The sequence below is a fragment of the Dunckerocampus dactyliophorus genome, chromosome 13, assembly GCF_027744805.1.
Source record: "Dunckerocampus dactyliophorus isolate RoL2022-P2 chromosome 13, RoL_Ddac_1.1, whole genome shotgun sequence".
Lineage (NCBI taxonomy): Eukaryota > Metazoa > Chordata > Actinopteri > Syngnathiformes > Syngnathidae > Dunckerocampus > Dunckerocampus dactyliophorus.
In genome coordinates, this window is record NC_072831.1 from 6,602,125 (window position 1) to 6,619,543 (window position 17,419).

Consider the following 17,419-nt stretch of genomic DNA (forward strand, 5'->3'; position numbering starts at 1 on the left):
CTTCCCAACACACACACACACACACACGCGCGCACACACACACACAAAGACTGGACTATTTTCGTCTGCTGGCGTCCAGAGTCATCAGCACATCCAAGATCTTGATTCGAAAAGCTGCCCTCGCTCCAGTCGCTCTCCCAAATGAGCTGAGAATAGGTTGCTTGCTGCAAATAGTTTTCCTTCTCCTCTTTCTAATGATCTTTCACTACGAGTTCATCATCTTATCCAGAGTGGAGTTTCATTTCTAACAAGTTTACTGTAGTGCATTTTGTGCACGGTTCCTCTTAATTCACACTGTAGCTACATACGAACGTGCCAGTGAAACTCTCGGCAGCTCTTATCTAAAGTATGCATGAGTTTATGTACGGCTCTGAAAAGCCGACTGCTGATGTGACTTGTGGTTGTAAAGAGTGTCTTTTAAATACATGCTAAAACATTACCTCGTACTATTGTCTCTGGGACTTAGCTTCAGCATGATAAAGTTATCTGCCTTCATATTTAGGAGAGAACAAACGATCGGGAAAAGCATCAGACTGATAGCTAAAAATAAAGCATATCAGTAAATTATTAAGTGCTTGCTTTGTGTGTGACGCCCCTTTAGGGGAAGCTTACCTTTCTTTAAATAAAAATGCTTTGTTTTTGGCTGCTTGTATACATCACAACAAATTTGTGGCTCCGCCACTGCTGCTGCAATATGAATGCTAGGCCGACATGAAAATTATGACACTAGATTTTCTTCGCTGGAGTTTTTGATGATCAAAAAAATGTAAATGGATGTGAAATGCTTGAAATGCTGTATCCATCAGCATCACAGCAGATACGTGTTCATTTCACCACAGGAGAGATGTCACACATCGGTATCGGAAATTGAAAGTTGGACAATATCGGCGTATCTGTTATCGGCAAAAAAACCAATATCGGAGATCCCTAGTTATAGTTACTTTCCCAAAAAAGTAATTGAATTATTGTAATTATTTACCTGGGAAAGTAATTTTGCCAAGAAACAAGAAATATTTACGTTTGAGATCCCGCTCTGTAAAACAGGGTAAGATCCACCCCCGTGGAGATGCGTGGATCTCCACTATGCAGTGTGCAGCGGTAGCTGACTGCTGCACGGACGACTTGTGACTGCTTTGGGGGCGGGGTGGACGTCTCAGGAGCAAACACTGTTGCTCAGTAACAACACACAAACTGCATAACAATACGTACTTTCACTTTTAAGTCCCCAAATACTAAACAACTTGCCAACGACGGCAGAAAAAGTAGCTGGATTTGTCGCTAGTCGCTTTTGAGAAAGTATGTTATGTTGCGAAGAGGGTTTGTAATGTCGCCAGATTTAGCGACAAAGTCGGCAAGTGGGCAACACTGGAACTTGTCGCTTCCTTCATGCTTATGGTGGCTTCTGCTCCTCCCCTCCTCGATTCTCCTTTAATGCACGAAGGGGGGCGGGGCAGTAGCCCCGTTCAGGAGTGCTGACACACACACACACACACACACACAGGAGTGAAACATCCGTGTCAACATACAAGAGAACAGCGCAAATCCAGTCGATATCGATAAGAACGATTATTTTAACGTTTCTTTTTGACGTGCTTAAAAGGAATATCGATATTTTAATAATATCAATATATTTCCCAGCCCTAGCCACATTTCCCTGTTGGTAACGGTAACGCCGTTGTAACGTTTGAAGTCGGAATTATTCGATTAGGCGTTACTGGAAAACAAGAACGATGTAAGTAACGCTGCTATTTTTAACACTTTTACACCCAACACTGGTTCAAATATAACAAGCAGGGATGTCAAAAATTGGTTGTTTTTTTTTTGCCAATAACCGATATTGTCCACCTCTCAATTTCCGATTCCAATATCAAACGATACAGATATTTGTAAAATCCTATCTTTTTATTGAATAAAATGGTTGTAAAGTAACAATACTCTTAAATGAGTACATTTGTTGTGATGGCTACTCCAGCCATCTCTGAGTAGATCATTCATGTATTACATATTTTATATAAAAATACATTTGTGCTTCTGTTATTTTTGGAAAGATTTCATTTATTTTTAGTTAAAGGGGTATTGTTTAAAATACATGAATTTGCAGATTATTATTTTGAATGATAACTTTCATGTTCTTATTCTTATTTTATTGCATTAAAACTACCAAATATATACAGTATTCTATAGACTGTGTAAGGTTTTTCGGCACTACTTTGTGTTCTATAGCTGATGGAATGTGAATTACTGCTGTGTGGGATCCATAAAGTTGGCATTAACTTAAATGTCTTTGCAGAACGGCGCTTTATGAAAGCCAGTACATTTATTAGCATTCACTTACAGCGCAGCCTTGCCACATGCAATATGGTGGCGACGTTGACGTAGGGCTCAGCGCTCGATGTGGCCTCTACGTCTATGATTTTGACCACAGCACTTCCTGATTATTCAGCATTATTCGTTGGTATTGTCTCGTCTGTTATCTACCTATTTCGTTGCGCTGTGTTTTTTTTTTTTTTTTAGCTCTTGAGTAAGAGTAAGTAGGAATGGTGAGTAAGAATGGTATGTGGAATGGTAAGACACACACACGTGTGGTTTCTATGGCCCTGCGTAGTTCATTGTGAGCTTTGTTGTTGCTCTGCCAGCTAAGTAAAGAGGTACTTCTTCCTCATAAGCTTGTGAGCGGCACAGTATTAACTACATAATTCAACAATGTTGTAATTTTGCAACATTGGCACTAAAAGCTCTTTATCGACTTACATTGTGGGGAAAAAAACGATACCGATATCACATTTTATGGCAAAATTGGGCCGATAATTATTGGTGGCCGATATTATTGGACATCCCTAATAACAAGTTTTCACTTTTAGGAAATATCAACCTCTTTCCAATTATCACCCCATCCCCTTCAGGCACAGTACATAAAGGCAATGGCTAAAATGAGTGCCACTAATAGTTGCTAGTTATTGTACGAGCTGAATAGTGGAAAGGTATGTCGGGCACTTAGCCATCTCCCTGCTGTCAGCAGACAAAAAAACAAAAAAAAGCGAGGCCCTCTGATTGCTTCACAGTTGCACAGCAAGTTTATCAACCTGTGTTGCGTCATCACTCAGCCTCGCCTTATTCTTCTCCTCCTCCTCGTGTCTTTTAAAGCAATGATGCCAATTGCTTTAAAATTCAACGCTTAGGAGAACAACAACAAAAAAGCAAACACGCACGTGGTTTATCTCCATGGAAACAAGCAGGCAGCTCTGTCAGAGAAGCAGGAAACACAAACAAAATACAAACTCTACCACTGTCAACCACAACTGGCAGTCAGTGGCTCAAATGTGGCCCGTAAATCAGATCGACTTCAGTTCAACACTTGGCTGCGACTAACATTTTTACAGTAGATTCCTGCAATGGTCAGAGCTGTCCTGTCATATACCGCAGGCCTCCCTAACCACCCGGTACCAACAACGAACTTTTCAGCGGAAAACTTTCAGAAGCAAAAATGAACAAAGAAGTTGTTGCTATTCCTGTCCAAGATTAGATTTTCAGCAGTCACCAACAAACGGGACAGGAAAAACATGCTGCCTGTCACTCACGCACGTCATGCCCGCTGTACTCCGGGCTCGTACCGATGCTGAGTCAGTATTCGTCTTCGTCTTCGTCGTGTTAATTTGATGTTGTGCTTGTCTTTGCTTTACACATCAGTAAATGACAACATAATTAGTTAACTATTAGGTTCGCCAACGCCAGCACCCCTGGTCTTCAGAGACCGCGGGGAATACGAGCTGGTCCGTGGGATCGAAAAGGACCGGTGACAGAGCAAAAGCATATGGCTTTATTACTTTATTCATGACGACTACAGGCGGCCCTCGTTTTGCGATGTTTCATGGTTACCATACACTCCCATAAATTATTCATACTGTACAAAAAGTAAAAGAGAACTAGTTGCGTACGCAGCGGAAGAATACGTAGTCACTTTTGCTCTTTTTCATAACTCTAATCTCAATTATGTCTCCCGCTATGTTGATGAAAAGTGAAGTGAAATTAAGACATGGTACAATGTTCAGAAATTGGAGAAATGTCGACCAACATTGGCCGCATGCTTCGTCTAAGCCATTTGACTGTCGTGACCACCATCAAGGATAAAGATGGTATTCCTGAACATGTCAAAGGATCTGCTCCTATGAAAGGGACAGTGATAACTAAGCAGCACAGTGGTCTCATTATTGAGACTTCCTCCTCCCAATAAGTCTGTCCCTCCCTCCCTTGCAACACCACATCCAGTGTGCAAGACAACCACGGGAGAAAAACTTGTTTTTTATTTATAACCGTTGAATTTGAATGAGAAAAAAATAAGAACAATTTAAGTGAATAGCTCTGTAATAAAGCATGCAAGTGGGTGTCCACGTCAACCTGCCCGGTAGCTTGACGCAATTCTGTTTTTATTGTCACGCACGCACACACTCAGGTGACGATAAGGTGACAAATTAAAGAGCAATCAGTTTTCGCTGATTAATGCTCACCTAGCAAAGTTAACCAGGTAAGTTGAGCATCGTTAGAGACTCTAGGTAACAACACACTGCAACTATCTTTTATTTACCAGATGCTGGGCGTCCCCCGTGTTGTATTTAGACACCAGTGTCATGTTGTCATGTTTAAACGGCAGCTAAATGACATTAAATTGTCTCTAGCAGGTAAGCTAACCACTAGCTAATGTTAGCTTGGCGGAGCTAGCAAGGCTGGCTAATTAGTAAAGAGTGCCTACCTGTGACCACCAGTGCCAGCCAGACTGTGCCACGCCGTAAACCCGTCACGTATTCCCTACGGAGTCGTCAGTCGCCCCCGCGCAGAGAAAAATAAATAAATAAAATAATTGAAATTCCACGGAAAGAGGCAGATAGACACTCGCTGGCTGCCAGTCCTCTGGCTCAATGGCTGCGAGCGAGCGGCTCAACCAAACCTCCTCCCTAGCAACGGACCGCCCCCTCGCCTTCCCATTGGTCGACGGCTGAGGCCGGAGGTGATGGACAGGTGAAGGTGCAACCTGGAGAATTTGGAGATTGTTCTCATTTGTAAGCGCATCAAACTAGTTATACTGGTAAACCACTCAAACATCAGCTCATTTATTTAATTAACATGACATAGTGTGGCTTTACATCACATTTTTACACTTTCCACACGCCCGAAAAAAAGTGTCTTCTAATAACCTCGCATGGTGTAAATCTTAACAACACTTGTAGCTGACTGGCACTTAAAATACATTTTTATGATTTTCTGTCATGATTTTTTAAATATATATTTTGATGCTAATTCTGAATGACTCAGTCATTATTCGTAACATCCATCATCCATTCGAGGTGAGGCAAGGCTGTTAAAATTCTACAGGTGAGCCTTTGAACTACAAGTGATAAGGTTGTTACGCCCTCTAGTGGTGTTGATGCGTAACGTCTGCACCATTTATTTTTAAAAAACCCACACATTTTAAAAGTGAGAAAGGTAAGACAAAAAAAGTTATATCATAAGTAAATATAATACAATAAAGAGAATTGCTTCTCTTTATTGTATTATATTTACTTATGATGGTTCTGGACTTTTATATACAGTAGTTATTCTAAATATAAGAAAAAAGAAAGCGAAAAATGTAATAATGAAAGAATTCATATAAACATGATAAATATAACATAAAAGATGACACTGCTATCATTGTGATAACATTATTATTATTATTATAACATAATATAAAAAGATGTACAATTAAAAAAACTGATAATATACCAGTATGTGATTATTATAACCATGATAATAAATAAAAATGTGAAAAAGAAAAGAGTGGTTTCCTTATATACTGTATAGAAGGGTGTTAGTAATTTTGATCAATGGACGCCCCAAAACATCACAATAAAACACATCTGACGTCTTTATTACTACATTTTTATTTTACAATGAACATATAGTACTTTACACACAAATAATAACGAGCAAATATATAATATGCTTCAAGTATTTACATGAAACTCCATAGCAGGACAGGAACAAGGGTGAAGACAAACAAACGTGGGTGCTACCATGCAAAACAATAAATAACGCTCCTTTTGGGGCTCTGACCTTTCTGTTAGAATCAGATGCTACGTTGTTTTTGAGTCAGTTCTCGTTATTCCAATCCAAAGCAATCAGCGATGAACACAGAAAGAAGTTTAGTTTACGTAGAAGAGCCACAGCATCCTTTAAAAGACACACAGAAGACCTGGACGCTTCTCTGCAAGGACTTGTGTTTGTTTCCAGACCAGAAGAAACCACTCACTCCCAGCATCCTGGTTTACCGGAACATTCTCCCGGTCCTGTCTCCTCACTTTGCTGTGTCTCAGATGATGACCTGTGGCTCCCAGGCCTGGCTGGCCACCTGGGGGCGACACTGAGCAACGACCAGGGGTCCCGGGGGGCTCTGACTGTCCAGGCAGAATCCGCTGACTGTGTGCTGTAGGGCAGGGCCTTTTGGCTTCCATTTCTGCACAAAAATGGAATTTCCCCAGGTGAAGAATGTCACTATTTCAGATTGTGTGGTAATGTGACAGCAGTGAGTCTAACAGAATGAGTCAGAGAAAAAAAAATCACTGTTGAATGGCCGTGCAAACCACAACCATTTACCACTAATTACTACTCGTTTCATATTTATTAGACACCGCAAAAATGCACAATGAGTGCATACAATAAGTGTTCACAAGGATAAATAATTCAAATAGTCCATCTATAATAGGAACATTTTTTTTAAATGAACTGAATTTCTTCCAAAAAAAAAAAAAAAAAAAAATATATATATATATATATATATATATATATATATATATATATATTTTGCCATTTTTATTTATTTATAAATACACTCATTTGAATGCTTTGTTGGAGTTTTTTTGCATATGGTTTCTATTCAATTGCCTGTACAGTACTTGACACTGTATGTGTGACCATAACTGTCAAACTTGTCTATAGCGGCCATTAGAGGGAGTCTGCAAAAGTGGCCGCCATAGACAGGTGGCCTCTATAGACAGGTTGGCGTCCAGTTTGAATGTTGACCAGTAGAGGAAAAAAAAGGGAAAAAAGGGAAAATAATAATAATAATAATGTTGACCAGTAGAGGGCACTGCGGACTGCGGATAAAAGTTGTACAGCACTACTATGCTTGTTATTATCATGGTTCATGGTTTTAATCCTGAACATGCATGAGTCAAACAGTAGCACATCACATAGTAGGGAAGTGTGTTTATGTTGGCGTGGATGTAAAGTCCTGCAGTGTTCTCCGCTGTTAATAAAGCCATTAAAGTGCATCAGCGACGTGAGTCTCTCCTTCCCCGCAACAAGCGGCATTACAGTATTGACCAGTGCACACCAGGAAATAAACGGTGTCATTTCTTACAGGCATTGGCTGAACATGTAGTGATGGCTATTTTTGAAGTGATTAACAAGAACGGTGGAGCTACTCATTACTGAGTCCTACTGAGAACATTTTTTGTTCTGGTGTGGAGAGTTTTTTGTTGTTTTTTGAGCGATGGTCTTTAAAAAAAATGTAGAATGACTGATTTATTGCTCCCAACCTCAGCAGCAATGGCACGCTGCGAGAGGCCTTGCTTATGCAGCTCGACAATCCGACCACATTCAAAAAGAGAAAGCTTCTTAGCTTTAGCCATCAGGAGGGCATGACAGTGTGAATGCCTGACAGAAAATGGCAAAAATTTTGGCTTTTATAGCATGTGGTCTTAAACTTTTGATCAGCTGATAAACAGCCTATTTCAGTTTATTTTTTGTTTTCAATAAATTACTTTTTCAAAGTGCTTTTTGTCTCACTCCCCCTTCTTGCTTTTGCATATTGTAGCTCTACTTAAAACCTCATTAAGATCCAAATGTGCAAAATGCAAATTCTAGCAATTTTTCAACTGGTCTTAAGATTTTGATCAGCAGTGTATATGTTCAATATGTTCAATGGGTTTTTTTGCATATGGTTTTAATTCAATGACTTGACGCTGGATGTGCCACTCTAACTGTATATGTCACGACAAATACTCCAAATAATCTATACAAGGGGAAAAAGTGGTTGAAAAGGAGCTGAATTTTTTTTCTTCCAATTTTATTTAATTTCCACGCTTTCTATTCAATGACTTGACAATGTAGGTGTCCCTCTAAGAATACTGTATGTGTCACTATAAATACTCCAGATAATACAAGTGAAACAAGTGGTGTTATTTTATTTTTGGCAATTTTATTTAATTTGGAAATATAATTAGTGTTTTTTTTTTTGCTTATGGTTACTTGACACTGTATGTGTCATAAGGGCAAATGTGGTTGAAAATAATGTGAATTTACTTAAAAATAGTTGCATTAATTGTTTCAATTTGGTGTCATTTTCAAACACATTAAATGTAATGTTTTGGGGTTTTGCATATGGATTTAGGGCTGCAACAAAGGATTATTTTAATAACCGATTAATTGGTCAATTATTTTTTCCAATTAATCAATGAATAGAATAAAAAAAAAAATCCGCCTCTTTATTCAGAAATAGAAGATCTGAACTGACAGATCAAATAAGTGCACAAACACCAGGTTGTCACTTGAATATTCTGTTACAATCATGTTAAATAATACAAAATCTAAATGTTTGTCAAATAGCTCCAGTAAAACAATAAATGTGCACAAAAATACATCATACTCACCAAACTCACATTTGAGAGGCTGAAATCAGAGGATATTTACATATATAAACCAAAAAAACAATGAATCGATGACCAAAATAGTTGTCAATTAATTGGGTAATCGATGATTCGTTGCAGTGCCATATGGTTTCTACTTGATTACGTATTATCTTTAAGCATTTTCGGTGATTAAATGGGTCATGGAATAACCATCAATTAAGCGTTGCAGTGCCATGTGTTTTTTATTTGATTACGTGACATTTTAAACCTTTTCGACAATTAATTGGGTCATCGATTAACCATTGATTAATCGTTGCAGTGCCATATGGTTTGTACTTGATTATGTATTATTTTAAACATTTTCGGTGATTAAATGGGTCATGGAATAACCATCGATTAATCTTTGCAGTGCCATATGGTTTCTACTTGATTACGTATTTTTAACATTTTTGGCGATTAAATGGGTCATGGATTAACCCTCGATTAATTGTTGCAGTGCCATGTGGTTTCTATTTGATTACGTGATATTTTAAACCTTTTCGGCGATTAATTGGGTCATAGATTAACCATCGATTAATCTTTGCAGTGCCATGTGGTTTCTATTTGATTACATGATATTTTAAACCTTTTCGGCGATTAATTGGGTCATAGATTAACCATCGATTAATCTTTGCAGTGCCATGTGGTTTCTATTTGATTACGTGATATTTTAAACCTTTTCGGCAATTAACTGGGTAATGGATTAACCATCGATTAATCGTTGCAGCGCCATATGATTTCTATTTGATTCCGTGATATTTTAAACCTTTTCGGTTATGTTGATGACATAGTTGAGCTTTATTTTCTGATAAAGGCCTAATTGTTTGATTGCGTCTCATTGTAAGTATTATATGCATTATATGTAGCGCAACGAAGTGTTGAGCTGATTTAATATCTCGGCAACAGCCAATGAGGTCATGTAGTTTATTACACTTTCCTGTGATTTACAATTTAATCATGAGCTGCTTTTGGAAAAACGGAATAATAATTCATACTAATAAAACAAAGGTGATAAAAATGGGATCGTGTTCAAGACAGTTTTATTACACAAATGATAAGAGAAAATGTAGCATTTGATCAAAAATAACCTAATCAAGTAAAAAGTGTCTCAGCGTGGCTGCTAGCCGATGAGGAGGACAACCCTGGAGAATGTTCCACTGGTTCTGACATATGTTTCCACTTAATAACTCCCTCCTCTGTGTCATAAATCACCTTCAGAGCACATGCAGGTTCACTGGGGAAATGAGCGAGAAGGGGAGGGTGAGGTCTGAGGTCATGGGAGCGCTGTATGGGGTCACGTCTATAACATGAAGGACTCTCCAGGCAGCGGAATGTTCTGGTCGTCACAGTGAAGCTGTGAGCTGCTGAGCATCTGCTGAAGCAGCTCTTATCGCTTTAAACGACGTTCATTCCACAATGACGTTAGCACGCCGGAAAAAAAGTCCATTCAAGTGATTGGCAGAGCACGATTCAACCCTTTAAACTCTGCCCTTTCAAATCACATATTTTATTGCGTGTTTGGTTTTTTTTTCGATTTTTTTCACCAACCAGCACGCATGGTTTTCAGTTTTTATACCGCTTTTGAGTACCGAGTGTGGTGGTAAAGTACAGGGGCGGAGCTAGACAGTGCAGTGTGTTGATTGGTGGACAGAGAACGGTCACTTCCAAGATGTGTCCTCCGTTGTTTTTACTGCGTGTTGTACAAATCCAAGAATGACACCACAAGCAAAACAAGCACAGACCTGTCACGGCTCTTTGGTGTTGAATGCGTGTTGTACAAAATCCAAGAATGAAACGACAAGCAAAACAAGCACAGACCTGTCGCGGCTCTTTGGCGTTGCAGGGCTCCATCTTGACCTTCGACCCAGCTGTGAAGACTGTGATGGCCATGCAGAGATCCTGCTGTCGGATCAGCGGCTCAATCAGTTCCCACCTCTGCAGAATACAGTGCTACATTAGGTGTTTGCATCCACAAATGATCATTCACAACTATGACACGGTGCGTAACCTCCTGCACGCTACACTCCACCACGCTCCCTCACTTCCTCCTTCCTGTCATGTGTCATTCTTCCGTTGATATGATCCCTGCCGAGCTCTTATCAAATGCACTTGTGCCACCTTGTGGCCGTTTTTATGGCTTAAAATTGCTCTGAAATGTTAATGCGTTAGTGGGGAGTTGCATCATCACGTCTTTTTGCCTCTTGCGCAAAAAAACGACGTATAAATGCGTCTTTTGTTTAAAAGAGTTAAGGCAAAAAGCTCCACGTACAAACATTAGATTAGAAACGCTCTGTGCCCCTCTAGTGGGTGATTCCTGACCTGTGACTGGGGCCTGATGCCGCCGACCCCCCTACACTCCGCCAGACCCAGGCCATCTGTCCCGCGGGTCTCCAGGCACAAAGTCCCTTGCCTGAGGATGCTGGAGACGGCCTCCTGCTCAGGAACCCTGGAAGGAGAGGATGGATGCCGGTCAGCCGTGCAATAACGTGTAAGTGTTAAAAGACACCACCAACATAAAATAGATGGTTCTGCTCAGAAGGACCACAGCTGGTGTGGAGATGTGAACACAGCCAGGCAGGCGGGGTTTCCCTGGTGCTGATATCAGGCATGAATCATCATGGCCACTGAGTCAGGGCGTATGTTTGCTTACTTAACACGCCAGGAAAAAAAGATCTATTATCTTTATATTCTTTTTGAAATGAAATCACAAATTCCCCCCCCTCTGACTTAATTGATCCAGCGTGTGAGGACACAATGAGGGCAGTGTGATGATTTATTTCAAGAACCTCTGTGGTGATCCCAGCATGCATCACCACTAAACACAATCTCATAAAAAGCAGCCAAGCATCTCCCATCAATGACGTGTCTGACTGATACCTCAGCTCAGGGTAGACGTTCTCCATGTACCAGCGAAAAGACTTGCAGTTCAGCTTCCGTCGCAGCGTCAGGCGGTCGGCGATGCTGCACCGTGACCACGATGAGGAGGAGAGAGGAAAAGGGAGGTCAACAAGCAAGATAGACGGAGAATGAACAAAAAAACAAACAACTCCCAACTGCAAGTAGCGACAGCAGAGCAGCTTGTTTGTAGTTCTGAACACATTTGCTTTGCTTTTCATGGTGATCATGACTTTTTTGCAAATGTTTCATGGCCATCATGCTCGTCATGGACCATTACGTCATTAAGCGCCACCCTCCGCTGAAACTCACCAGTCACAAAATTCGGTAGGAAACACTTATCACCTACAATGTGAAAATTGTCTGCTCTCATTCTAAACAGTAAATATGACAAATTGGACTAATTTTCAACTAAATGAAGCAATTAAATTAGAAAATGCATGTTTCTACTGTATTGTTTAACTACATCCATCCATCCAACCATCTTCTACTGCTTATCCGAGCAGCTTAAGCAGGGAAGCCCACACTTCCCAGAAATTATGAAGCCCAGAGCTTGATGAAGCCCAGACTTCACCAAGCTCCTCCCGGTGGATCCCAAGGCGTTCCCAGGCCAGTTGAGCGAGACAGTCTCTCCAACGTGTCCTGGGTCTTTCCCGAGGCCTTCTACCGGTCAGACATGCTCTGAACACCTCCCCAAGGAGGCGTCCGGGAGGCATCCTGGCCAGATGCCCAAGCCACGTCATCTGGCTCCTCTCAAAGCGGAGGAGCAGCGGTTCTACTCCGAGTTTCTCCCGGATGACAGTGCTTCTCACCTTATCTCTAAGGGAGAGCCCAGCCACCCTATGGAGAAAATTTATTTCAGCCGCTTGTACCCGCGATCTTGTCCTTTCGGTCACTACCCAAAGCTCATGACCATAGGGGAGGGTAGGAACGTAGATCAACCGGTAAATTGGGAGTTTTGCCTTTCGGCTCAGCTTCCTCTTCACCACTATAGACTAATGGGCCTGCATCACTGCAGACGCCGCACCAATTCGCCTGTTGATCTCGCGTTCCATCCTTCCCATGAACAAGACCCCAAGTTACTTAAACTCCTCCACTTGGGGCAGGATCTCATCCCCAACCCGGAGATGGCACTCCACCCTTTTTCGGGCAAGAGCCATGGACTCAGACTTGGAGGTGCTGACCCTCATCCCGGCCACTTCCCACTCGGCTGCGAACCGACCCATTGAGAGTTGAAGGTCACAGCTCGATGAAGCCAGCAGGACCACATCATCTGCAAAAAGCAGAGACCCAATCGTGCAGCCACCAAACCGGAACCCCTCAACACCCTGGCTGCGCCTAGAAATCCTAAAAGTAATGAACAGAATCGGTGACAAAGAGCAGCTATGGTGGAGTCCAACCCTCACTGGAAACGTGTCCGACTTATTGCCGGCAATGCAAAGCACCGGTCATCCAGGGAACGAGCCGCCTGAATTAGCTCATCCGATACCCCATACTCCTGGGGTACTCCCCAGAGAATTCCTTGAGGGACACGGTCAAATGCCCCCTCCAAGTCCACAAAACACATGCAGACTGGTTGGGCAAACTCCCATGCACCCTCAAAGACCGTGCCAAGAGTGAAGAGCTGGTCCACAGTTCCACGACCAGGACAAAAACCACACTGCTCCTCCTGAATCCGAGATTCAACTATTCGGCCGATCCTCCTCTCCAGAACCCCAGAATAGACCTTACCAGGAAGGCTGAGGAGTGTGATCCCACAATAGTTGGAACACACCCTATGTTCCCCCTTCTTAAAAAGGGGGGCCTCTGAATGGTTTAATTACAATGGGGTGAAAAATGGGGCCTATAGTGGAAGTCAATGTATTTTTTTCGGGTAGGAAACACTATCACCTACTATGTGAAAATTGTCCAACCTGTTCTAAACAGATGGGACTATTTTTCAACAAAATAAAACACTGAAATTACAAAATGCGTGTTTCTATTGTCTTATTACAATGCAATGAAAATGGTGTTTATCATGGAAGTCAATGGGACTTTTTGTCCTCTGGGGACCCGAAAGGGTGGCAAATTTGGAATCCGACCATGCAAAAAAATTTTTTACATCAAAATCTATTTTACTGCTAATCTTATGTAACATCAAGCCTGATCTTTGACATGGAGCCCCAGCCCCCTAACATTTATTATATAGGAAATAACTCACTTTGTATGGATTTTCTAAGCAAAAACAGTGACATAATTAAATCAAATGGGCATTTAAAGGGTTCACCCATGAATTTCCCACCCTTTCGGGTCCCTAGAGACAAAAACGTCTTCTCCCAAATATATACTCCCAAAAAACTGCTGTAAAAACATAACTTTTTTTGCTTAGATATCGCAATCAATTTGGGCTCTAATAAAAAAACAGCAAACATGTAAATATGTTTATTATTTTAACCCTCTAAAAGCCCATTTGATTTAATTCCGTCACTGTTTTGGGTTAGAAAAATCCATACAAAATGAGTTATTTTCCATATGATAAATGTTAGGGGGCTGGGGCTCCATGTCAAAGATCAAGCTTAACTATACATAAGATTAGTAGTAAAAATTGATTTTACTGCTTTGTTATTTTTTGCATGGTCAGATTTCAAATATCCCACCCTTTTGGGTCCCTAAAGGACCAAAAAGTCTACTCTCAAAAACTGCTATAAAAACATAACAGATTATTATTCTTATTTACTTTTTTTGCTTACATATCTTAATCAACTTGTGTTCTAATAATAAAACACCAAACATGTAAATATTTGTATTATTTTAATGTCTACTTTACATTCACAATAAACAGACAAACCTGCCAAAAGCTTTGCCCTGGGCTGAAGGCCTGGCTGAGTAGTAGTACTGCTTGTACTCGTCCATCCACACCTCAGCGGCACGCCGCGTGTTCCTGCTCTCACACACACACACACACACACGCACACACGCACACACAGACAGATTTCACACAGTAGTGTCAGAGTATGTTGCTATCTCACCCTGCAGCGTACTGTACATGCACCCACTTGATGTAGGTAAGAGCGTTGCCTTCAGGGAAGTCGTACGGGTGTCTCTTCCTGAACACGTGACCCACGCGGCTGCAGGGTAGGATCTCCAGGCTACCCCCGCACATCCACACCCGGAATGACAGTTCTGCACAGAGACAGGCGTGATAAGGGTTGTCACATCCACATCATCATCATCATCATCGGGATGCATGTGAACATTAAGTGCGAAATGTGTCATGCCGCTTCATTTACACACACGCTCGCAACATTGCAAGGACAGGTTTGGCTGCTGGACCTCTGCAGCGTCCAAGACTCATGACGACATCATGTAGTCATGCTTGTCCTGTTGCGGTCTCAAATGTCAGCTTGTTTGCTTGGCAAGAAAATACTACTTGGCCGCACTAAAGGGATTTAACCTCCTGTTGGATTTACAAAGCATGGAAGACAGACGTGCCTATTGGTTTCATATCAAAGCATACAATTAGAACAATTAAAAGTATGAAAACGTATACACAATATAGGCGGCTTAGTGGAGCAACAGGTAAAGAATTTACATTAGTGTCGAGTGGGTCGGTTCCCCACCAAATCCAGAAGAGGGCACAGTAGTGAAAAAAGTTTGTTATTAATAAGTGGTGGTGATGCGATGAAAAATGATTATTTTTTACTGTAAATGCTGTAACCATATCCAGGGTGTTTCTTTACCTACCTATATATATATAACACGTAGTTTTATTTTTATTTATGTGTGTATTTTTTTAATTGTATGTGTGCGTTGCTTTTGACTTTTATGTACAGTGTCCTTGGGTTTGTCACGTTTCGCAGGACAGGAGCGAGTGCTTCCTGTCCTGCGCTCTTATTTTGGAGGGCTGTACTTCCTGCGGGGAGGAAGAGGCAGCCACTTCACTCCTGGATGTCGCGCAGCTGGCTCCAACCAACATTAGCGGCGGTTAAAAGGCCAGCGCCGTCTAATGTACAGCGCTGGTTCATTGTCGCTGCTCCTCGTACTCTCGCCGGTGGTGTCACCTAGACGGTCTCCTTACTTGTTGAACTGCCTTGGAATTATTTAATTGTTATGTTGTTTTTCCCCACCTTCCACTGTGTCGCTTTTTGTTCCTGTGTTGTTGTACATACACCATTAAAAGACCTTTATTTTGGCACACCACCGCCTCGTCTCTGCATACTGGGGGTCAAGCACTTGACAGCCGCACCCGAATCCTAACAGACCGTGACAGGGTTCCTTGAAAGGCACTTACAAATAAAATGCATTATTATTATTATTATTATTATTATTATTTTATTTGGGAGTGATTCAGAGCGACTGAGAAAATAGAAAGGAAAAAAGGTTGCTCTCGTTGACCACACGGGTATTTATGATTAACAAGTATACAGTGATCCCTCACCGCTTTGTGTTTCGTATTTCACGGCTTCTTTCTGTCACAGTTTTTTAATTAACTAATAAATCATGCTGTTCTGCGGTTGAATTTGGCCTTTAATTAGTCATAAAATATGCATATTTAAGCAAATGTTATGTTTTTTGGCGTAAATTAAGCATTGTCAAGCATAAACATGGCTAAATGAACTAAAATACAAATATAAAGCATTCTGAAATAACATTCAAAGACGTTGTGATGATATGTAGTATTCTGCTCTGCTCAACAGGTGTCAGTAATGTTACTGTAATGATCGGTGAGACACACAAGCACCAGACTTCATCACCGGAACAACAGGCTTTTATTGCATGTTTGAATGATCTCACAACAGGCACAATAATCCCTGACACCAGCTACTGTTGCCGAGGTAAAAACTCAACCCTGAACCCCCGATGTCACTTCCTGTCCACTCCCCATTCAGCTCCCCTCTCACCGGAATACATTATAGCACATTACAGCAACACACACAAGTACGAGTCTTATTTATGTCTTAAATAGCTTATTTTCTCTTATTATGTCTACTATATTGGGTAATATGAGTGTAAAGGTGACTATAGGGGTGTTATTTCATGTCTAGAGGGCTCTAATAATGCTAAAAGGGTTGTAAACAGGTTTTCTATGCTCGAAACTACGAAACTATTCCATTTCTAAATAAGAAATCCTACTTGGCGGCCATTCACTTATCACGGTCGGGTCTGGAACCAATTAACTGCGATAAACGAGGGATTACTGTAATTAAAGAAAAAACTACAACCACGGCTGTTAACGACAATGTTTTTTCACTGCGCTGATTAGAGACCCCAGCGGGTATTTGCTTTTATAAACCACGCACCCAGCAACTATCAGAGACTCTGTGGTTAATTGAATAGCGGCGTAAATTTGAGCATTTACAATGAGTATGGTGTTGTAGTTTGGACTCATTTCCAAACTACATGTGTGCCGACTCTCCATGTCCTTTCACTTCTGTGTGGGGCAGCAGAGACACCGGCTGCCTAAGTAAATATGTGACTGGAGAATGCAGTTTTTTTAGTGCTGGGTAAAAATTTCAAGTGGTATCAAGTGGCTTCCCAAACATGTGACATGACTTGAAGTAACTTAGCCCACCTTCAGTAAAAACATCACTGCGACGTTGCTAGTTATTTCCCATTTAGACACGTGTTGTATGTTAAGAATTACGGGCAACTCACCAAAGTTCTCCCCTCCCCAGATGTCCATGTGGGTGTCATACTGGCCCAAGTGGTTGAACCAGCTCTTGTCCATCACAAAAATCCCACCGGCAATGACAGGAGTCCTAAAAGGAAGTGCACAGAGCAGACTTCTATGGCACGTGAACACAGAGGTATCGTTCTAAATATCTAGAACATTCGAACGGGAT

The 17,419-nt window shown here is 41.2% G+C and overlaps 2 protein-coding genes across 5 annotated transcripts in view; both read right to left on the bottom strand.

Moving 5' to 3' along the window:
* numb (NUMB endocytic adaptor protein) overlaps positions 1-4,909 on the bottom strand; it is a 55,782-nt gene extending 50,873 nt beyond the window's left edge. For 3 of the 4 annotated variants that reach the window (XM_054795726.1, XM_054795727.1, XM_054795725.1), the window contains exon 1: positions 4,748-4,909. The gene's annotated coding sequence lies outside the window, so the exon portion shown is untranslated. The remainder of the gene's footprint in view (positions 1-4,747) is intronic. The other variant, XM_054795728.1, reaches the window with a different exon arrangement.
* A 990-nt stretch (positions 4,910-5,899) lies between these two features.
* The window catches only part of galnt16 (UDP-N-acetyl-alpha-D-galactosamine:polypeptide N-acetylgalactosaminyltransferase 16), a 37,013-nt gene continuing 25,493 nt past the window's right edge, over positions 5,900-17,419 (bottom strand). Inside the window, exons 9-15 of the mRNA XM_054796789.1 lie at positions 17,232-17,335; positions 14,633-14,759; positions 14,425-14,517; positions 11,580-11,663; positions 11,022-11,148; positions 10,521-10,637; positions 5,900-6,487 (exon numbers count right to left, since the gene is read on the bottom strand). Of these exons, the coding sequence (XP_054652764.1) occupies positions 6,344-6,487; positions 10,521-10,637; positions 11,022-11,148; positions 11,580-11,663; positions 14,425-14,517; positions 14,633-14,759; positions 17,232-17,335 (796 nt within the window). The 3' untranslated portion in view covers positions 5,900-6,343. The remainder of the gene's footprint in view (positions 6,488-10,520; positions 10,638-11,021; positions 11,149-11,579; positions 11,664-14,424; positions 14,518-14,632; positions 14,760-17,231; positions 17,336-17,419) is intronic.